The 24,429-nt window shown below is 35.9% G+C and overlaps 1 protein-coding gene across 6 annotated transcripts in view; it reads right to left on the bottom strand.

Annotated features, from left to right (window-relative positions):
* SLTM (SAFB like transcription modulator) overlaps window positions 1-12,283 on the bottom strand; it is a 41,117-nt gene extending 28,834 nt beyond the window's left edge. For 2 of the 6 annotated variants that reach the window (XM_032481077.1, XM_032481078.1), the window contains exons 1-3: window positions 11,978-12,282; window positions 10,917-11,004; window positions 1,121-1,185 (exon numbers count right to left, since the gene is read on the bottom strand). In XM_032481077.1, coding sequence (XP_032336968.1) covers window positions 1,121-1,185; window positions 10,917-11,004; window positions 11,978-12,139 — 315 coding nt within the window. In that variant the 5' untranslated portion in view covers window positions 12,140-12,282. Of the gene's footprint in view, window positions 1-1,120; window positions 1,186-10,916; window positions 11,005-11,609; window positions 11,723-11,977 lie in introns of those variants that run through there. The other 4 variants (XM_032481076.1, XM_032481079.1, XM_006182327.3 and 1 more) reach the window with 4 other exon arrangements.
* Window positions 12,284-24,429: the final 12,146 nt, after the last annotated feature.

The following is a 24,429-nucleotide window of genomic DNA, read 5'->3' as shown; positions in this document are numbered from 1 at the left end:
GACAACTAGAGAAAATAAGAGGAAAAGGAACAAACATAATGGAAGACATACCACAAGGATAACAGAATATAAAGTTTTTCAAGGCTCAAACAAAAGCTGATTACAGTCACGCAATCATCAATTTTAATGGGTCCCTAAGCAAATACCTCCTAGAATGATCTGATTTCAGGGCTAACTCCTCAATCAAACGTCTCTCTTTGCTCTGTGCCTGCCCTCAAAGTGTAAGATACAAAGTGTGGTGCTGTGCAGTCTGTGTGTGTGTAACAAGGGGAGGGGAGAGAGCTAGATGGAAGGAGAGACAGGTGGGTGCATGGACATGAGCTGACTTCACGGTGGAGCGTGCAGACATCCGAAGATTTTATGGCAGTATAGACTAACTGTACACAGAAAATGAAATACAGGAGGTATAACTGCCCATAATTTAAGAGGAACTATGCTCATTCAATAATTCCCGCAAATGCCACAATACTTATGACCTAATGATGGGTAAGGAGCAGATCACATTTCATTAAAATGAAAACAAATCAAACTATGATTAAAAATAACTTAGTATATAACTGCCACAACTCCAATTAAAATTACATACTTTGTTTATCTGGCTGGTTAGTTTTGAAATACATTCTTTTTTAGCCAATAAAGACCTGGCTTATTTATCTTTAAAAGGCAAAACAAATGTCTTAATTTGATCCTTACCAAGCAGCAACACATCAGCAATTTCCTCTCTCCACTTTAAGGACTACATTAATCTAAGTTCTGTGTTATATACAAAAACCGAAATGCAATGGGCAGATGGAAAATAAATTATCAATATCCTTCACTGCGGTACCTTGTCCAGGAACTAATATATCGATTGCCCTGTGGCTGTTCCTCTGGCCCCTACGTCTCAGATTTCTACTTAAAGGCCTAGATAAACATTTTCTGCTTTCTGTCTCATTTAACTAGAGATAGTTATTTTATTTCTCAATTATGAGAATTAATACCTTTGACAAAATTATGTAAGTCTCTATCACTATTTTACCTACATACTTTACTGTCTGTTGTTCAAGTATAATGCATGAATTCATCATGCAAAACACTAGGCTCAAAATAAGCATCTTAACCTGAGTAATTAACACTTTACCTTGACAAAAGCATCATCTTCCACGGAAGCATCTCCACTCAACTCATCTGCTTCCTGTTTTTTACCTGCGAAAGAAGGAAAATGGGCTAACAACCAATACTTTATTACTTTAAGAGCAAAAAACATTCAATGAAGTTCACCCCGAGGTATTACTCTCTACTCCCAAATTCTCTGACAACGCTAATGCCAACTGCTTATAAACCACCTGGTCATAGCTGTCTCAAACAAAAAAAAAGCTTTATTAACAGTGACATGCTGTTTCACTAAAATAAGCTGTGCAAATAATTAATCCTACATATGCACCCATCATCTTAACTGACTTGACATATATGACGCGTTTTTCTTTTTCCACTCAAATTCTCTACCCTCAATTCTCCTGGAAGTAGCAGCACCTTTCAACAGAATACTACTAAATGTATATGTAACCAGACGTCTGATAGCTAAATTCAAGACTCATATTCCCTGCAAAGTCTTCCCTAAGTTCTCCTCTTCAACAAGCCTTTTCTGAAATAAAGTTCTCATATCTGACATCTCACAATCCATCAGTTGATTATACTTGTACTCAAGTACATCTTGCTTCACTATTTAAAGAAATACCTTAAGTACAGTGACTGCTTTTATGCTTATTTTGTGTTTCTCCAAAGGCCTAAATATAAATAGTGTTGGGCACTTAACATAATGACTGATTTAACTGATTTAAGGCAAGTAGGAATTACTGCAGACTGAAAACTGTTAATAGCTTCCAGATAAACTACAGGCCTTCCTGACTCAACCTCATCTTCAAAACTTTGCAAATTAGTGGCTGAAATTTTAAAAATGTTTTCTACATTAAAAAAAAAAAAAAAGGTTTTCCACAGAGCCAATGCTGAAGTTTTTGTTTTCAGGGAAGTCCACAAAAACCTACGTAATAACCCATCATGTAACAGAAATGCTGTTTAAAAAAAAAAAAAAAAGGCTTCTAGAACTTTAGTATTAAATTTGTTTTAATTCATTTATTTTGAAATGTTAATAACTGTTCTTTCCGGAAGCCAACTAATTAAATTTTCCTTTCCCCAAAACAGGAACTGCTATGTACCCATGACTTCCAGGGTAGAGGGTTCAGCTGTGAGTTTACTGTTAAAAAAAAAAAGTTAGGAAACCTCCTCTTTCCCTTGTCTCTTCACCAGCTCCTATCTTCCATCTACTCCCAACTTGAAATTCTTTCCATGAATGAGTGGTGAAAAGGGAAACAAGATAGCTGGTACTTCCAGGTATGTGAAAAGAAGACTAAGAGTGGAGAGTTTTCTTTTACCCACTGAGGTAACAGAGGGCTTGTCCCTGTCCCTGAGGGCTTATGTGAATCAAGAGAGAAACAAAATGTGGGGCTTTAGTGTGGTGTTTGTATGTTAGAGAAAATAAAAATTGGAAATTACTACAAGTGCAACAACTAAGAAAGCCTGTTCATCAGAGAGTGTTTGTTAATCTATTTTTAAAAAGTAAACAGAGATGCTCCTTACTTGAAAAAGAAAACAGTATCAAGTGAGGAAAAGCTCACTAAATTCTTCTAACACATTTACAGAGAGGAAGTTCCATAATATAATAACCTTAAAGATGCTACCTTTGGGGGAAAATAAGCTTTTAAAAACACCAGGATTCCTGCTTCTCACCCCCACCCCACCGCACCCCCAACACACACACCACCAAATAACCTATAGTGTAGAGCTTTGGGATGAATCCCTTCAGATCATTCGCAAATACTATTTATTCTTTACAAATATAAAATGCTTTACAATTTGCAAAACACTTTAAAAAGTTCAAGTGATTTTTCCAAGCACCGTATGATATAAAGGGCTGGTAATCACAATTCTACAAAAGAGAAGATGAACCTGAGAGGGTAAACAGCTTTCCCAAAGCTAGTACATGGTGTTGTCAGAACTGGAAGCCAAGGTTTCTCATTTCCAGTCCGAAATTCTTTCCACTACATCTTACTATGACCTACTTAAAAGACATTATTCTAGTAAGGAATGGTTAATTAACTCAATGTAAAGATATTATCTTTGAAATGGCAGCCCTCAGCATAATGACAAGCTACATATACTATGCACACTCAGTGGTTTCACTTGCCTTAGTTTACTTAAAGGAAAACCAAATTACACTACAACAAAGCAACGAAAACAACAGCAATCACGACCACTGCTTAAGCAGCTTCGGTGGTCCAGGCACCAGGACAAATGCTCCACGTAGACTAACGTATTTATTTTATCCTCACAGCCACTTCTCAAACTTTTATCCCCATTTCAGAAATAGGAAACTGATGCTGAAAAGTTAGATGACAAAGCTAGTAAAAGGCAGGGCTTCAATTTAAACCCAAGCCTATTTCCAACTCCTCAAAACACACAAAACCATTAGCTCTTCAAGTAGCCACAATGTGCTAGTTGTTAAAATTTTTATCTCCTTTAGCATAAACCAAGGCTCCAAAAGCCACGTCTATAAAATTTTTAAATGTGAGACTCGGAGAGATTATGTAACTTGCCCCATGATGAACAGGCAAGAGGGAGAGGTACACAAAAAGGTCCAACCTTGCTACCCCTTACTGTTTTTAACAGCTGTACCACATGAAAGCACTGGACACTTAATGTGTCATCAGTTTGTAAACATAAAAAACATGAGGACAAGATTTGCAAACATCCAGTAATGAAAACTGTAATAATAACCTAATAGGTTCACAGTACTTAAGAAAACTGACATTTTATACATTAGCTTTTGACTGCCTTCATAACCTGTAACTGTGGGCTTGTTTTACACATGCTGAATTAAAAACTATATTGTAATTTCTTCCTTTATGAAAAAAAGTTCATCCCTCCTACATATAAAATATAACTGACATTTTAAAAAGCTGTGATGTTCATCATCCAGTGCAGAACCTAGCATAATGCTACAAAGTGAGCAGACACTCCAGCAGTATATATTTCCTGAGTGATAATGGTTTAAGTTCTGGGTTGGACGCTAGCAATAAACAAGGTCTGGACTTCCACTCCGCTCTTACTGGGACAAAGGTAAGAGCTAGCATGCCAGTCAGACTAGCATCATGTGCAATCCCATCCTGTCAGGAAGGACTGTAAACTCCAGCTCTAATGATGCTGCAAAGCTCACCTACAGATTCTGAACTTTCACGATGTCACAGACAATAACATAAAAGAAAAACCAAATCCCTCTTAACCCACAAGCACCAGCTTTAGCACATTTTTGTACAAGTCAGTAACCATTTAAACCCCTATCTCCCATTTAAGTCTGTGCTATCAAAGCTCCTCCTATAAATTCATCAGTGCCTCTTTTGTCCTTCAAGGAATCCGGCATGTACCACAGAAATGTGAACTGGTCCAAAGGAAAGGAGCATGACCAGGATGAAGGAGCTAACTAAAAGTTTAATGTAAACAGAAGCATAACTTTAAAGCTTTGAGGAACAAAACTAGAAAGTACATTGACCAGACAAGATAGTCTGAGTAACAAAGTAAAAAATGAAAGCAAAATTACTTATCACAGCTCAAACTATCATAGGAATAACATATGGCTATTCTGAAATTATATAAAAGACAATGCAAGTTTCTCTGCATGATTTTAGGGTCTAAAGTAAAATGGCAAAATAAAAATGTATACACCAAAGAAAGACGACGCTAAAAATACCCCCTCATTTACACAACGTGAGTTTGTATAGGTCCACAAATCCTTAACAAAATGGTTGGAACCAGACATGTTTCAGAATTGTCAGATTTTAAAAGAGTACAGTGGTGTGTATACCATTGGTTAATTTAAACCTCCCAGTAGCTTCTGGAACAGTTCCTCTGAATCAATACGAGAAATATTTGTGCAATGAAATATATGTATACTAACATCAACTAGGGTAAGTCAAGACTGTTATCACTTGGATAATTACTTCTGCCACCAAACTTAAGAAAAAACTTTGTTTTCAAAACTTTTGTATTTCAAAATTATGAATAAAGAATTCTGGGTCACAATTTTGTTTTCTCCTCCAAAGGCAAATTGGTCCTTATAAATGTTTGTAATTTTTCTTTTCAAGTTCAGAAATACCTCCAAAAACAAAAAATCCACTTAATAAGTAGATTTTAAAGTCATTTTGCCAAAAAACTTTGTGGCTGAGTAACTTCCCCTAAACATTTACAGAAGCTACGAAAAGTAGAAAATGTTTAGTCATAAAACTTCTGTTGGAGAAGACAGGGTTTAAGTCAAACTGAACAACATTAATGTTTCCAGCATCAACCTCTCCCCAGTTGCATGAAATCTTAAAATAACCACGGACTGTGCGCCTTGTTAACTGTTTGCATATGTGTTTTAGCTTCTCTTCTATTAAAATGATATTTTACTAATACAATTATTTCCCTAAAAAGCTTTGCATTGTCTTAAACATAGCAGTCATCCAATAGGTCATTTCATAATTTTTAAAAAATCCATAAAGATAATTCATACTCATTATAATAAATCTGGAAAACACCAAAAGTATATTTTTAAAATCTCTTAACTTTGTCATCTAAAGATAACGAAACTGAATAAACACACACACATGCAAGCACACACTTATGAGCATTTGCCTAAGGTTTTGAAAGGCAGCAAAAGTAACTGAGCTCTTAATGGGTTACTTTTCTTTCCTATCAATAAAAAGAAAATAGTACAGCTTAACTCTCAGCACTGTTGTGAGATCAAATAAAGCAATGTGGAAGTTTTCTGAAAACTGTAAAGTATATAAAACAAGTTACAAACTGACAGGCAGAAAGAGATAAATGAAAACGATGTTAAGTCTCAAGCTCTACTCTAGAGCAGCCAGTGGTTCTTAATTCCAGCTGCATAAGAATTATCTGGGGAGCTTTTAGAAAATACTGATTCCTGGGCCCCCAACAGAGCAACTGAAATCGAATCTCTGGGGGACGGAGCCTAGTGTCTATATTTTTAAAAACTTAAAATGACTCTACTGTAGAGCAGACTGAGCAAAACTGAAGAAGTTGGAGTGAGAAGAATATAAGAGGAAGGTCACTATTTTCAGGTTCTCCAGACTAGAGAAAATTTAAGCTCTATCTACCTTTAACAAAACCACACTATTTGAGTTCTTGTAAAGGGGGAAAAAAAATCCTTGAACATAAACCTCTATGAGTACATGCACATGTGCATACACACCTTAGATCAACAAAATGTTACCTGTAATAAATTCAGGGTGATGGAATTATGGGCAATGTTCACTTTTCTATCTGTCATGGATTATCTAATTTTTAAAATGAAAATTTTCACTTTTATAATCTGGAAAACAATTCAGTAAAGCCAAAATGCAAACTACTCCTCCAGGGTACCAGGAGTGCCATGTAAGGCCCATATGGGGTGTGGAGCTAATGGTGTGAATGGTTAGCTCCTGGAATTGCACAACACCGTGGGCCCTTTATTGTAACACATGAGAACTATCTTATAGCTGATTAAATAAATCAGTAAATTCTATCCTTAAACCCTTAAAGCACTGTTCAAACTCTTCATTAAAGTCCTTTCTGATGCCACCAATTGATAATAATGATTTCTTTTTCCTCTAAATTCTGGACAATTTGTACCTTATTTTCCAGGAGTTCATGAAAGAGAAGATGACATTTGAAGTCTTCTGCCCTTAACTCAAAACAAGATGACTGACATGGAGAGAAAAAAACTGTCTTAAAGTACTAGAAAATTTTACCTATCCTCCCACCAGGATCCGTGACACACACCATATTTGATACAATAAAATAGCTGAAAAAAAGCACAAAAGTTCTTTGATAATACACGTAATCCACCATACACAACTGCATGAGGCAAATGCAGGTTTTAATGGCTGGGTTTAAGGGCCTGATTTTGTGAAATAAAAATGACATACACAACTTCTGAAGCTGGACAATATTCCAGCAAAAGTTAGGAGGCTTTCCAACACAGCAACAACTCAGTGAGGGATAAAAGGCAGTTGCAATGATTCATGTGTTCTAACAGTAAGTACATTTCACTTATCAGTGTTTAAAGAGAAGCCACTAGTGCTGTTGAGAAAGGCACCTTAAACAGAAAAACTGTTTGGAAGACTGTTAATCTCTGATATACATGCTTCCTACAAAGAAACAAGCAATTAAAACAAGCACCAAAAGAGAGATTTTCAAAAGCAGCTGTTACAAAAGTCATCGTATGGCCCCCGACATTCATTTAACAAATATTTTCTGACCACGTATTATGTGCCCAGCAATACGCGAGATATTACAGAGACTAATGTAAATAAAAGACTATGTCCTTACCCTCACAAAGTCTCTAGCCCAGTGGGTACTCCAAAAAATATGCTGATTTTGTCCCCAAAGCCCTTCTCAATGTCACAGTAGATTAAAGTTTCCTTAACATCCAAACATACAGCAGTTAAAAAAAAAAAAAGCAAGAGTTACAGTATACAGTGATACTGACACTGTATTATATTAAATTCATTTTATGTGGTTGACTACTATTTTCTTATTTGAAATATAAATTTTAGAAAGCTTTACAAAGTAAACATGAAATTAATTACACTGACCAAGGTATTTTCCACACAAAATCAGGCATTAGGTGTTTGAATAAACCTGTAACCTAAAAATATATTTGTTTCTATAGTGCAAACAAATCAGATTTTACATAGCAGTTTGAGTCTTTTTTAAACCTGCATGTATTGCAAGGGAGTTTCAACTGCATTACACATACTTCTGAATACTGTACTGATTACTTAAAATAACTTCTGCTGAAGTTTAGAGGTGACTCTAAAGGTGAAAAATGCAAAAGAATGATATGCTATTGACAGGTGAACCAAAAGAAAGCTTAAATCTATAATCTCTAAAACTAGGTAATGAGAAGTTGGCTCTACCTGTTTAACTGCTTTCTTAACACACACCCAAATAATGACAGTGAATCTCACCAGGGAAGCTTTCTTCTAGGTTACTTATTAAAAAGTTCACAGCAAAGAGAGCGTAAAAAGACTCAGATGAGAGAACCAATCTAAGTTACAAACGATTTCACCGTATTAACTCTATGCAAATAGATTTTACAAATATATTAATCATAAGTTTTAGAACTCACTAATAACATTTATCAACATTTGTTATATGTTTGTGCTTGTAATAATGGCATTTAAAAAGTATTCTCCAATATACTTAACAATGCAGATTCCTTTTCCTCTAATCTGTTGAAATACAACCATTTTAACACAATAAAATTTTTCATAGTGACCCTGCACTTATAAGAGAATGAGCTTAATATTTCACCTAAGTAGTTTTTCAAGACCCATGAAGCTTCTCTTGCTTTATCATTTTACGTTTATTTGCAACATTAAGCTATATTATCGTAAGAAATTTTTTTTTCCCCTAACATGTTGTGTCTTGCTGATGTCTACATGACTGCCTCTAACAAACCCCTTTCCTTTTCTAGAACCTCAGCTAAAGATACCCATACTGATTAAGGACCTATGAGATTTCCTGTTCCTATACATCTACTTCAGCTAAACAAAAGAAATTTTTCTTCTGGCTCCTGGCTATATACAATTATTAAATTTCAGAACTAAGAGACTCAGAGTAAATTTTCCAATTTTATAAAAAGGAAGTAGACCCACTGAAGGAAAAGTGGTATGACCAAGATGAAATTATTTTCAAGGTATATAGTGCTAAGCAAAATAAATTTGTCAAAAAGAGCATATTAAAATAATAGTTTCTTGAAACTTCAGTTTTAAAAATCTGTTAATTACTGATATTTGTTATTGTTAAAGTTTCCCTATTCAAATTTGATGTCTAAAACTTATTCTTAAACTTAATTTAAAATAATCTTACTTATAAACACCTTCATTATAAATTAATTCAGACTAGGTTCTCAGTTTGGGATTTACATTATGCTCTTTGTAATTCTTAGGATTTTCAGAACAAATAGGAATAAATGGAATTCAAAGAGACAAGAGCTATCTAACACGGATGTCCCAGAATGAGTCTAATGAAGGACTCAGTTGTAGTCTGCTGTAGACAAATGATGAATGTTACAACTCTTAACTAAAGACTGTAAGACACCTTAACATCAGAGTTACAGAAAAATTAAATTTCAAATATCCTTATAATCCACATACAAGGGAAAAATTAACATATTGATATATACACACACACACATATATATATATACACACATGTATACTGAAAAACTCCTTAAAATGTTGTATTTTCAAATTTACTCCTAAGGGTAAGATGAAATTCCTAATGACTGAAGAAGAAAGGGATACAGAAAGAAATTAAAAGTAAGTGAGAATGAATAAATCAAATGAAATTTACATACTAAAATCAATAATCAGCTCGAATAATTTGGGACTACGATTAATGCATAACATCAGTCAGACTATCACAATGTGCTAAATAAATGACACGAATCAAAATCACTATTAAGAAACATGGTTAATTCCGATGTACTTATTTCTGAATTTTTTATGGTTCCTCATTTTGAAACTGCCTCTAGGTTTGTCAGCAGAGGCTTCTCAACACAAGCTTCTCTAAACACAGGGAAATGTATCTTTCAAAGTGAGACACTGAGTCAGAATTATACTAAAAGCTACAGATCTTCAAGATAACTTTATTGCTCCTCTGAACTCCATTTCCACCTCTGCCATTTCTATCCCATCCAGGAAATGCATCTTAGTCCTTTTCAGTTTCCTTTGGCACAAACAGGGGAACTCTTGCAAACCTATGAAAACTCATACGGAGAGACGGCATCAAGATCTGCCTGGACCTGGTACCCGCACAGACTGCTTAAGATCAAACTTGACTATTCCCATCTTCTCAAGGTTAATGCATTCAATCATTTCACTCTAGTTGCAATCAATCTGGTCTACAGCAGACAAAGTAGCATTTGGATCACTTAAAGCAGTAAAGGAAGTTAGATTATTTTTAATGCTACAGCTGTCCATGAACACACTGCATGGAACTTATAGGTAGATACCAGGATCCAGATACTCACATCATGTCCACCCTCTGTCACTGTCTTTATGGGAGGGAGGGAGAAATCTGTAATTATTCAAGTAAGGATTTCACTACCTAGAACCTTTTAAATATTCTTAAATCCTTTTCATATTGTTCAAATGTTCATTTAAAACTTCGTTTACCTATTCATTAAATCACCATATCCTAGAAATACATTCTGGCCTAGTTTAAAAGTTGTAAAATCGAAACCTTTAAGATATTCCTATAACTTAAAACTTTTTTTAAAGCTAATTAATCACGGATTTTTTTCCCCTACCTTAGTAGTATGATTGGTGAGGTCTTTCTGAATTTCACTGAAAATCAGAATGTATAATGGCATAAATGCAAATTAAGTTCACCAAGTCAAACAAAATACTAAATACAAAGGTTACAGAATTTTAATGTACTAGAGAAAACAGCAAGGAGCCAAGGTGAAAGATCTGGTAGGAATTCCATCAATACTCTGCCAATTGTGGGGCAAGGTAGACATGTATTAAACTGTATTTTATTCTTCAAGTCTTCACACTATGAAGGAAGAAACAATGAAACTTGACTTTGTAATTTTTTTCAGAAGCAATAAAGAACTGCTCTCACTTTCAGGTCAACTTCAGCCAAATCTTAAGGGCTACTAGTCACCCAGAGCCTGGCAACAGTAACTTTTCTTCCTTGACCCAACAAGGCAGAGTGCCAGAGGGAAACAGCAAAGAGTAGCACTATATAAACAGGGCAAGTGGCACAAGAGCAGAGGCAAGTTATATAACCAAAATATATTTTAAAATATGTTTATAACTCGTAACAACCTTTGCCTTTGGTTGGTTTCTTGTTTGGAGTATCAGTTGAAACAGTTAATTCAATATTATCTGGATCGCCTCCTTCCTCTTCAATAGCCTACATTAGAAAGAGAAGTTAATATGCTACACAATCTATCTAAACTTATTTTATAAAAATGAAATGAAAAATATTAGCAAACCTCAAGCCTCAAGACATTAGAATTGCCAGTCATTTCATACACCAACCTCAAAAAGGAAGCAATTAAACTACACGAGAGAGAGAAACTTTCAGGAGGAAATATCATTAAGTATCAAAATCATATGAAGTTTTACATTTTACCCAGTCGAGAAAATTAACAATCACATATTATCACACTGAATAAAAGTCTAAATATTCTCGATTGCAGAAAAGTTGCTAGCTGCGAAAGTAAAGAGCTAAAAGGGGCTTTCCTAATTTCCATAATGCAAACTTCTCTCTCCTCTACTACACTTCCAACGCTCAAACCAGGAAAGATAATCAGGGATGAAAAAGCAGATTATAGCGCTAATGCAAAAACTGAAAACCCAGCCGAAAACAAACCCCTTCTGTTACCCACCCATCAACTCCCACTACGAATTCCCCCCCAATACGGGGAGGAAACGGTTGGGCACAATTAAACGGTAACTTCGCACAAGTCACCAAAGTAACCAGTCCCTTCGAGGCCAAGAAATGCACGCGCTCACCATCGCTAAAGGCTGGGGACCGAGCGCCTCCCGGGTCTCCACGATCGCCCTCGGGAGGCCGCGCCGGCCGGCCGCAGCCCTCGCAGCCTGGCGGGGACGTCCCGGGGGAGGCAGGGGCGCGCTCGGCTGCGGCGGCCTGTCCCGGGCGGCTCGCGGGCCCCTGGCAGGCCGGTCCCAGCGCGCGGGGGCGGGGGCGGGGGCGCCGCAGGAGGGTCCTCGCCCTCCCCGCGCGCGCGGGCGCCGCCCGGGGCCTCCCCACCGCGCTGCCCCGCGGGACCCGGCGGCTGCGGGCGGCCGGGGGCTGCGGCGGAAGTGGGGGTTCCGAGGCGCGGCCTAAGCTCGCCTTCCCGGACCTCGCCGGGCCTCACCTGCTTGAGTCGGGAGACGAGCACAGTCTTGACTCCGGTGATGTCCAAGTTCCGCCGCTTCAGCTCGGACTTGAGATCGATGACCCGCAGATCGGTGATCTTTTTCCCTTCCGCCTGACCCGAGGCAGCCGGCGCTGCCACAGCACCGGTAGCGGCAGCCATTTTAGAAGAGCAGCGCGCTGCCGAGGCAGCGAGTGGGCTGCAGGGCGGCGGCAGCAGCTCCAACTTCGACCCAGGCCTCGCCGGCTGCCGGCGCCGCGCAGCGCTGCGCACAATGAGCCGCTGGCCACGCCCCCTGCTCGCCACCCCAGGCGCAACCTGCAGCCGCAACCAGCACCCGGATGACGGACGCGCGTGCGCACTGATGCGGGGCGGGGGGGACGGCGCCCCGCGCGCCGCGGAGCCGGCGGCGGCCACCTGGGCGGTGCGTCCGCTTGCGTGGGCTGGGAGGTCAGGCGAGTCCAACCGCGCCAACGTCCGCCCTGCCGCCGTTCCCCCTCCGCTTCGTTAGCCATTTTCTGGCAACGTCTCGAGTCTTGAGCAACAGCAGTGTGCTAGGCACCCTCGGCAGGGATAGTTCGCGCGTTACTCAACACAGCCCAAGGGGCGTGCGCGCGCCCTGGCCCTCTTCCAGGAAGGTTCTGCTGAATAATCGAAAAACTGTGGCCACCGTGCACGAATGAACTAGGTTCCCCAAGTTCCATTCAAAAGCTGGAAAGAAACCCTAGGGTGGTTAATGTAAAGAGTATAAAGGGTTATAGGAATATAAAGGGCTGGCATGTGTGACAAGTCTCACCAGCTGTCTCAGGGGAAAACATGCCTTTGCCCAGGAAGGCTTAGTTTATTCTAGGGCTGCCCAGGTCACTGGAAAAGCGGGACAGCTTCCCTGCACTGGCCTGTTTACCATCCTCCTCGGAGGACCTGGCGGCTAAACACGAAATTGATTACTGAGTGAGGAAGTTTTTTAAGTGCTTGTTACCGTTCTCAGACATTGCGTTCATGGTTTTGTGCCTCCAGAGTTTGGGATTCCAAGAACAATGACCATCTTCTGTGGAGCTGGCCTGTACAAGTGAGTAACTTTTGCCATTATTAATCATCAAAGCTTAAGCATTTATGGAATAAAAAGTATTCTATAAATTCCATAAACAGAGTGTGACACACAGTTAACTCCTACTGACATTTCTTGGTTTTAAAAGTCAAATTGATGAGGTCTGTGTACTTTAGGTTGCCTTTTCTCATTAACTATTAGAGGAAAAAAAAAAAAAAAGACTGCATATTGTAAAATTATACCTAACATTTGGGCCGTTCTTTATGGTTTGTAATGCACTTTGACATGCAATAACCCCCTAATCTTTCCAGACCCTGTGAGGTAAATCTCTTTAAAGCTTAGAGAGATTAAATGGCTTGTCCATGTTCACATAGCTGGTATGTAGCCGAACTGGTGCTCAAATCCGGTCTCCTGATTCCAAATCCACCTCTGTCTCTGTTACAAATTGTTTCACAGTCATAGAATGTTAGAATTCGAAGGATCTTTACAAATCTTATGACTCAGTCCTGTCTCTCTCTCTCTCTAATACATGAAGATTTTAAGAATTTTACTGAGGGATCCACAACTGATTATTGGCTAAACTGGCATTAAACCTCCAATCTCATACCAGTGTCTTTTCCCCTCAGCCACCCTTCTCCCCTCTTCTATGGACACTATGACACCAAAACCTAATGTTACATGTAAAATGACTGAGTTTTTTGTCTTTAAGAAAATCTAATAATGAAGCTATCTTAAAATGGAGATCTTTTCCTTCTGATCCAATGCACTTGAGGACACATCACCTGCCATATTGCCAAGAATGTTTAACCTAAATCTCACCGTAAGAAAACAATCAGACAAATGTAATTGTAGGACATTTCACAGAATAACTGCTATGGATTCTTCAATAAAGCAGTATAGATGTACCTTGGTATCAGATAGGAGATTGGTTCTGGGACCTCCTCAGATATCCAAACCTGTGGATGCTCAAATCTTATATAAAATGGTGTAGTATTTACATATAACCTGGACACATCCTCCTGTATTTTTAAAATCATCTCTAGATTATTTAAAATACCTAATACAATGTAAATGCTGTGTCAATATTTGTAAATACGATGTAAATGCTAGGTAAAGAGTCACTGGTATGCGGCAAACTCCAGTTTTGCTTTTTGGAAATTTCTGGAATTTATTTATTTATTTATTTAGGTATTTTTGATCCGCCATTGGTTGAATCCATGGATGGTTGAATGCATGGGTATGGAGGTTCTGATTATATCATAAAACTAAAAGTAGTTGAGCGGTTCTAGAATAAAGATGACTAAAGAAATATGATAACTAAATTTCACGTGTGACTGTTGTTTGGATCCTGGAGCAAAGAGCAAAAAAGCTGCTAAATGGATAATTGAGAAATTTGAAACATTTGGGAGATTTGGCTGTGTATTAAATTCTGTTATTGTACCAAGGTTAAAAATCTGGAGTGTTATGTTGTGGTTATGTAGAATGTCCAACTTCTTAGGAGATACTCACTGAGGGTCTTAGAGGTGAAGTTTCATTCTATCTGCAATTTACTTTCAAATGGGAAAGAGAGAGAGAGAACACGCAAGTGTGGCAATATGTTACAATAAAGTAAGTGTAGCAAAATGTTAATAATTAGGGAAACAAATGTGGCAAAATTAGAGAACAGTAACAATTAGAATATGTGGATGAAGGCCATAAGGTAGTTCGCTGTATAATGTTTAATTTTTTATAGGTTTGAAGTTATTAAAAATAAATTGGGTGGAAATCCATACGTAAATCTAATGTTTTTTGTAATAGAGGAAAAAATAAAACAAAGATAATATATTTCTTTACCTTTAACATATATGATATTTTATTTTGTCATTTAATCTATGATTCTTGTTTTGTTTTGCTTTTTTTTTTTGAATTATCTAAATAATTCACCTTTAAGTGAATCTTTGTTTACTACAATACATTTTTCCTCTTTTCATCCTGTAGTGAAATATATTTAGGTGAAGAAACGTGATGCATTTGTTTCTCTATCAAGAATGATGCTAAAAAAATAATGACAACTTATATTTTATGTATAAAGCCTCTTGCCAGTTATTGAGTACTTCTACACCCATTATGTTATTTATTTTTATAAAAGTTCATCATTAAACACATATCTATTGAATATTTACTACCTGCCAGGCATGTCAAGGTCTAGGAAGAAAATGAGTACCTTATCTATATTGTTCACCATTGTGTGGGCTCCTAACAGAGTGTAAATGTTCAGTAAGTACTGATTGCCTGAAGGAAAACAGACTCGCCTGCCCTTATGGGGTTTACACTCTTGACAGCAAACTAAGACATTAGTCAATCTTAAAAATACATATAAAATTGCAACTGTAGCTAGGGAATGAAAGATAAAGACACAGTGCTCTGGGAACCTATAATAGGAAAATTTAACTCTTATAGGGGTAGATTAAATGATCCTTATTTTATGAAAGAAAAACCTGAGTTTCAACAATGTCAGTAAGTAGTCCAAGAGCAAAATGTTAATAAAGGAAAGAAGATCCAGGATGATTCTAAATCTATTGCTTTTTTTTTTCTTTTTTTTTTTACTGTAACACCTTGTTTTCCATTAAAGTTTATTTGCATACCCCAAAAAAGTTTTATTCCTTCCTCCTAATGTTAAGCCCCAATTGATACTGTTCTCTCTATTTTTTTTAGATACCTCAGTCTTTGCTTACCATATTCCTGCCCAGCATCATGGTTCCTTACCCCTACTTTCAAATTAGGCCTTCAAACCTTTTGTGTCTTGAAATATCTTTGCTTGACCCCCCTATTTACTATTGGCAACAGTTGCATTATTGTACCCTTCTCCTAATGGAAAGTGTATAGCTTCTGGTATTGACAGAGGAGGTATAATAGTTAAAAGTCCCTTCTGAAGATAACAAAAATGCTTGACCAAATATATTATTCAAATCTTGTCCTTACTGATTTCCTATGTGCTTGTTATATTACTTACTGTGAGAAGTGTGTTAAAAATTTCCCACCAAGAATGTCGATTTGTTGATTTTTTTGTAGAACTGTCAAATGTTACTTCATGTATTTTAAGGCTTTGTTATTAGGTGCATAAAAAAGTGTAATCGTTACATCATTACTAAATGGGCCTTTTATCTTTAGTTGGGTTTTTTCCACCCTTAAATACTATACCAGCTTTTCGTTGGCTAGTGCTTACAAAGTACGTCTTTTTCCATACTTTTGCCTTAACCCTTTTTTGTGTGCTCCTTAAATGTGCTTTTCTAACTAGCGTATTGTTGTTGTTGTTGTATATATATATTTTTAACTGAAGTGTAATCAGTTTACAAAGTCGTGTCAATTTCTGGTGTACAGCATCATGCTTCAGTCATTCGTGAACTTACACATACTTGTTTTCATATTCCTTTTCACCATAGGTTACTACAAGATTTTGAATATAGTTCCCTGTGCTGTACAGTATGAACTTGTTGTTTATCTATTTTGTATATATTAGTTATGTTTTTAATCTAGACTGATGATCATTTCTTTTACCTGAAATATTTAATGCATTAACACTTAATATAATTACTTTTAGATTTAGATGTATGTCAGGGTTCTCCAGAGAAACAAAACCAGACTGTAGTCTTGGCTCATACAATTTGGAGGCTGAGAAGTCCCAAGATCTGCTATCTGTATTGTGGAGATGTGTCTTCATTTTTTTTTTTTTTAATATATCCCACTTGGACTTTGTTGAACTTCTTAAATCTATAGATCAAGAAGATTTCCTCAGGGGGAGGGAATAGCTCAGTGGTAGAGTACATACCTAGCATGCATGAGGTCCTAGGTTCAACCCTCAGTATTTCCATTAAATAAATAGATAAACCTAATTACCTCCCCCCACTAAAAAAATAAATAAAACTAGACTACTTATTTTTTTTTTAAAAAAAGACAATTTCCTGACTTTACACCCAGGGAAGCCAGTGGTGTAATTCCAGTCCAAGTCTGAACACCTGAGAACCAGGGGAGCCACTGGTGTAAATCCCAGTTTTTGTGCAGAAGATTGATGCTCCATCTCAAACAGGCAGGCCTGATCTGATGGTTAGCCTTCAAATTTGTCTCTCCTCAAAGATAATACTAGAAGGATATTATTATGATCTTGAATTAGGAAATTATTTATTTATAATGACACAAAAAGCATGAACTACAAAGGAAAAGATTGACTTATTTGACTACATTAAAATTAAGAATTTTGTTTATCAAAAGGTACCATTAAAAGAGTTACAAAAGCAATACAGAATTCCCATGTACCCTTCATTCAGTTTCTCCAAATGATTGCCTCTTACATAACTATTACCACCATATCAGAATCAGGAAATTGATATTGGTACATTGTATGTGTATAATTCTATGCCATTTTATCATACACAGGTTCATGTAACCATGACTAAACTCATGATGTAGAACTAATCCATCATCACAAATATATCCCCTGTGGTACTCCTTTTATAGCACACCCATTCCTCTCCCCCACCCCCACCAACCCTAGTCCCTGGCAGCTTACCTATTCTTTATTTCTATAATTTACTGAAAGAATGTTACAAAAATGGAATCATTGAAATCATCTTTTTTTTCCCAATCAGCATAAGTCCCTTGAGATCCAAGATATTGCATGTATCAATAGTTTGTTCCTTTTTATTATTTTATTTTATTTTGATTTATTTTACTTAGTATTCCAATAGCATAGATGTACTACAGTTTGTTCAGTCACTCACTTATTGAAGGAAATTTTTGTTACTTTCAGCCTTTCACTATTACAAAGAACTATTTATATTTGTTATAGATTTGTGTGTAGACTCCATTTTCCTGGGACAAATGCCCAAGAGTGTGAATGCTATGTCAAAAACAAAAGGTTAATATCCCTAATTTTAAAAGAGCTTTTATGCCAAATAAATAAATAAATAAAAGTACATAAATAAAAAGAGCTTTTAAAAGTAGAGAAGAAAAAGTTATGTGCTATGGATGTTCACTTTTTAATAAACTGCCACAGTTTTCCAGGGTGGCTGTACCATTTTATAGTCCCACTAGTAATCTACAAGACATCCAGCCTTTCCACATTGAATTTTTTTTAATTCAGCTGTTTTAATAGGTATATAGTGAAGTCTCATCAAAAGTTGGCATTTTAAATGACTAAAGTGAACCCATTTCTAATACCAGGTTGAATTCAAATGGATTAGATATTTAAACATGAGCGATGAAATCATACAAGTCCTGGAAGAGAGCATTGGTGAATTCCCAGTTCCTGGCAACCAGTGACCTGACTTCTGTCACCATAGTTTTGCCTTTTCCAATTTGTCATATAAATGGAATCATATAGTATGAAGCCTTTTGGTTTTGGCTTATTTTACATGGCTTAATGCTGTTGAGGTCCATCTATGTTCTTGCATGTGTTACTGCTTCCTTCTGTTTAATGGCTGAGCAGTATTCCATTATATGGTTGTACCATTATTTGTTTATCCATTAACCAGTTGATAGGTATTTGAGTTGTTTTGAATATTATGAATAAAGCAGCTGTAAATATTCCCACGCAAGTATTTGTATAGATATATGTTTTCATTTTTCTTGGATACATACCTAGAAGTAGGTAGTATGTATATTTGACTTAAGGAGAAACTGCCAAACTGTTTCCCAGATATGTCATTTTCCATTCCCACCAGCAATATCTGAGGATTTCAGTTGCTCTAAATTCTTATAAGCACTTAATATGCTCAGTCGTTTTTATTTTAACCATTCTAGTAGATATGCAGTGTATTTTATTCTCATTTTAATTTGCATTTCTCTTATGGCTAATAATTTTGGGTATATTTTCATGTGTTTACTTGCCATCTTATATGTGATGAGATGTCTATTCAAATCTTATTGCTCATTTTAAAAATTAGATTGTTGTCTTATTATTGAGGTTTTAATTTTTTAATAGTATGCATATAACTCCTCTTTTAGAAATGTGACTTTCAAATATTTTCTACTGTTCTCTAGCTTGTACCATCATTTTATTAGGAGTACTTTCAAAAAACAGGACTTTTAAACTTAGGAAATCCAGTCTATCATTTTTTCCATGATTAAGACCTTTTACATTTTATCAAAAAAAAATTTGCCTAACACAAGGACACAAAGATTTTCTCTGATGTTTTCCTCTAGAAGTACTATAGTTTTAACTCATTTTGATCCATTTTGAGTTAATTTTTGTATATGGTGTAAGAGAACAGTCAAAATTCACTTTATTACATATGGTAGTATAACTGTCACATCACCATTAGTTGAAAAAACTATTCTTTCCCCGTTGAAAGAATAGTTGGCAACATTGTTGAAATCAATTGAACACATATGTTTTGAACTCTTTCTGAATTTTCTGTGTTCCACTGAGCTGTGTGTCTATCCCTACGGGATTGCCACATTATCTTGATTATTGTAATCTCATAGTAAGTTTTGAAATGAAATAGTGTGAGTCCCCACATTTGTTGCCTTTTTGAAAATTATTTTACTATTCAAGGTCCTTTATATTTCTATATAAATTTAAGAATCCATTTTCCAATTTCTCCAAAAAAAAAAAAGAACTGTAGGATTTTAGTTAGAATTGGGTTGACTCTTTGGATCAATTTGGAGAGAATTGACATCTTAACAATATTGAGTCTTCCCAACCATGTATATGGTGGTATTTCTTTCCATTTAGTTTGATCTTCTTTATTGTTTCTTAGCAATGGTTTGTAGCTTTCAACATACAAATTTTGTTTCTATCTTGTTAAGAGTTAGCCAAAAATATTTTGTGGGTTTTGATGCTATTGTAAATTGTTTGGTTTTCTTAATATAATTTTTCAGTTTTTGTTACTAGTATACAGGCTACAATTAATTATAGTTTGACTTCTGTCCTTATACCTTTCTAAACTTACTTATAAGTTGTAGCCACGTTTTGTAGATTTTTTTCTAGATGGAGAGTATATCTCCATTTTTAATCCATCTGCCTTTTATTTCTTTTTCTTGTCTTATCTCACTAACTCAGAACTCAGAGTAATGATGGATAGAAGTGGTGAGAGCACATATAGTTGCTTTGTTCCAGATCTTAAGAGGAAAGCATTTAGTCTTTCAACATAAGTATGATGTTAGCTATAGGTTTTTCATAGATGCCCTTTATCAAGTTGAGGAGCTTTCTTTTTTTCCTAGTTTACTGAACATTATTATCATGATTGGATGTTGAACTTTATTAAATAATTTTTCTGTATCCATTGAGATGATCATGTGGTTTTCCCAAAAGTCTCTAATGTGCTAAATTATATTGATTAATTTTTTAATGTTGAGCTAAACTTGTGTTCTTATAATAAACTCTAATTGGAAAACTAAAATTTTTCTTAAAATTTTTTCAACCCATAGGTTGTAAATTATTCTTTTTAATATGGCTGAATTATAGTAGTTAATATTTTGTTAGGGGTTTTTGAATCTGTATTTGTGGGGTATGAAATTTCCTTTCCTTTAATATCTTTATCTGCTTTTGGTGTCAGGGTAATGCTGGTCCCCTAAAATGATCTGGGAGGTGTTCCTTTCTCTTCTATTTTTCTACAGTGTGAACAAAACTAGTATCATTTCTTCCTTAAACATTGGGCAAAGTTCCTCATGGAAGCCCTCTAAATCTAGAATTTTCTTTGTGGGAAGTTTTTAAGTACAAAATCAACTTCTTCAGTAGACATATGGCTCTTCAGGTAGTTTATTTCTACTTGAATAAGCTTTGGTAATTTGTGTTTTTCAAGGAATTTGTCCCTTTCACCTAAGTTATCGAAAACACTGGCATAACTGTTCCAGGTGAAAAGGAAATTTTTCTTCTTCTAAGAGACAAGAATATAACGAAATGCCTTTGTTTTCCCTTAACATATTAGGTTGGCATGGAGCTAAAAGTTTGTTAACTTGTTGTGTGGTCAAAAATGTCTTGTCAAGATGTGCTCATGCAATGCTGATTAGAGAATAAGTTGACCTCTGTGGAGATCAATTGAAAATATATAACAAAATTATAATGCACAAATCCTTTGGCCCAGAAATTCTACTCATAGGTAATAATGTATTCTTATAGGTAATGACATACTTACGGGAAATAACATGTGTACCAAGATATCTATTGCAGCATTGCTTATAATAGCAAAATACCCTAACCTGAAAATTAATCCATGAACATTCATCAATGATATGGTTATACAGTAGAATATTCTGCACATATTAATAAGAGTGATAGATCAGTACATATACTACTGTGGAAAGATCTACAGATCAATTAAAACACAAACAAACAAAGCCAGGCACCAGAGGATAATGTGAATGGTGTGCTATCATTTGCAAGGGAAAATATTACGTTTGATTATGTATAAATACACAAGGCATCATCTGATAGAATATACAAGTAACTTAATACTGGTTGCTTCATAGAGGTATAATTTTGTCTTAGTCCATCCAGTCAGCTTCAACAAGAGCACCATAGACCTGAGTAGCTTATAAACAACAGAAATTTATTTCTCATGGTTCTGGAGGCTTGGAAATTCAAGATCAAGGTGCCAGCAGATTCGGTGTCTGGTGAGAGCAGTCGAGACAAAGGGAGCTCTCTGGATTAGTGCCACTTTTTATAGGGCATTAATCCTATTCATGAGGGCAAAGCTCGCTCAATTACCTCTCAAAGGCCCCATCTCCAAATACTATCCCATTGAGGATTATGTTTCAGCATATAAATTTGGGGGAGACACAAACTTTCAATCTATAACAAATTTGCATGCCATTTAAAATGTACAATTTATTGATTTTTAGTAAATTTACAAAGTTGTGCAACCATTCTCACACTCCAGTTTTAGAACATTTCTACCAAACCAAAATGATCTCTGGTGCCCATTTGTGGTCAATCCTTGCTCCCAGCTCCAGCCCTAGGCAACATTATCTTTATATAGATTTGCCTTTTCTGTACATTTCATATAAATGGAATCATATAATATATGTTATACATCTGGCTTTTGGGGGGTTCATCCATTTTGTAGTCTTTATCAGTTCTTTGTTCCTTTATATTGTTGACAATGTTTATATATAATGGCAATGTTTGTATATATGTATGTATACACACACACATATATATAATTGTTTATCCCTGAGCTATTTGATAGACTAGGTTGTTTCTACTTTTTGGCTATTATGAATAATGCAACTATGAAAACATATATATAAGTCATTGTCTGGACATATGTTTTCATTTTTTTTGGACAGATGTCTAGGAGAGGAATTGCTGGGTTTTATTGTAAATTTATGTTTAATTTTTAAGAAACTGCCACAGTTTTCCAAAGCAGCTGCACTGTTTACATACCCATCAGCATATATGAGGGTTTCATTTCTCCACATCTTTTCTAACACCTGTTATTGTCTGGTTTGTTTTTTTTTTTACTATAGCCATAATAGTGGATGTGAAGTGGTATCTTATTGTAGTTTTGTTTTTTTAAGTTTTTGTTTGGGGGAGGAAGTAATTAGGTTTATTAATTAATTAATTTTTAATTTTTTTAATGGAGGTTCTGGGGATTGAACCCAGGACCTTGTGCATGCACTCTACCACTGAGCTACTCCCTCCTGATTGTAGTTTTAATTTGCATTTCCCTAATGACTAATGAAGTTGAGTATCTTTCCATATATTTATTCCAGCCATTCATATACTTCTTTTGTAAAATATTGCCCATTCGTAAGTGGATTATTTGGGGGTTTCTTTAAAATTTCTATGACTACTTTTCTATTTCTGGAATTTCTAATTGGTACATTTTGCATCTATTTACTTTTGTTTACTTTCTGTTTTATAATTTCTTGTAGAAGTAACATTTGCTTCTTCATTGATCTCCAAGGATCTTCAACATCATTGTGTTTTCTTTCTGTAGCTTTTTATTTTGAAAAATTTCAAGCATAGAGGAAAGTGGAAAAATAGTATAGTAGACACTCATTAATTCTTCACACAGCTTAATGTATCTCCCATCTCCTTTATGGCTGATGCTCTAAAAAAACCTTGTCCTAGGCTACTCGAGACATAGCTGTTGAAATCATTCTCACACATCACAAGTTTCCCCATGTAGATGGTACTGGTGAATAGTAGGGCTTATTCATGTCATGCAACAAGTGGTCTCTTTATGACTAGTAGTAGGATGTTCTAAAATCCATGGTATTTGTCTTACCTAGCTCTTGGATTTTGGATAAGCTATACCAGCAGGACAGGAGAGGATGGTATGTAGGAAATCTTACCAGTAGATGAACACTCTAGCAAAGCTCTGAGCTTGCCTTGGTGAAAAAGCGAAACCTCCTAGCCCTAAACATCCTGGAAGGTTTTTCTAGGAAGAAATTATGAAACAGTTTATTACCAGATCCACACTTTGACCTTTGTCAGCCTCCCTCTTATGTATTTCCTGTTAACTGGGCTCACCTCCTTCTTAAAGAGTTGTGGAAGGATCTCACCATGGTATAGGTCTCCTCAGCTTCCTTCTCTCCATGAGACTCACCATGCATGTTGTTAAGAATGATGTCTACTGTCACACAGTGTCTTTTTAATGACAATAGTTCTTTCAATGAAAGGAAAATTTCTGCTTCTGAGACAATATTACCTTATTGATACTCATGAACCTTGTTACTGACTGCATTTCCCTATTGGCTTTAGCTGAAAGGAAACTAAAATTAGATTCGTGGCTCATGTCAAGAATTTGTCCAGGACTCCATGGTGTATTATTTCTTTGTCATAATTATCTCTGGTGAAATTTTCCTATCTTCATTTAATTTGTCATTATTTTTCTAAAGTCTTACTGTGTTTCAGTTTCTAACCCGATATTACATGTGTTCGTATAAAGCTCTCATAAATACTGTTAGAGAATAGGGCTGGGAATGTTTAAACACAGAAGTAAATACAATGAAAGATGGTTCATTTAAAGTGGCACTTGTAGCAAGGAGTTAGTGAATATTTCACATTTTAAAAGTCGTAGTTTCAAATTTTTAGATTGCATCTCTGAGCTCATCATCTTATTGTTAAGACAGGTTTTTACTGCACAAACCAAAAATGAAACAGTGGAAAATATTCTTCATGCAGCAACAAAAATATTTTTAATGTGAAACATCTTGCCTTTGTGTACTCATTCCTTAAACACTTAATATTGATCATGGGCAAGTAATTTAGACTTTCTCAGCTATTATTTTCTCATTTATAATGGGAATAATGCCTACATTTCACTTAATGACGAATTCAAGGAGACAATATCCTCTAAAATGAAAAAAAAAGTTGACTATTACTACTAATTAAATTGCTATAGGATATAGGAAAGCTACTTGATCTCTCTAGGGTTTACTTTCCTCTAGGGGAAAATAGGATGACGGAACTGGATAA

Source organism: Camelus ferus, chromosome 6 (assembly GCF_009834535.1).
Source record: "Camelus ferus isolate YT-003-E chromosome 6, BCGSAC_Cfer_1.0, whole genome shotgun sequence".
NCBI lineage: Eukaryota > Metazoa > Chordata > Mammalia > Artiodactyla > Camelidae > Camelus > Camelus ferus.
Note: the sequence above shows the minus strand (reverse complement) of the source record. Positions and strands in the feature narration are given on the sequence as shown.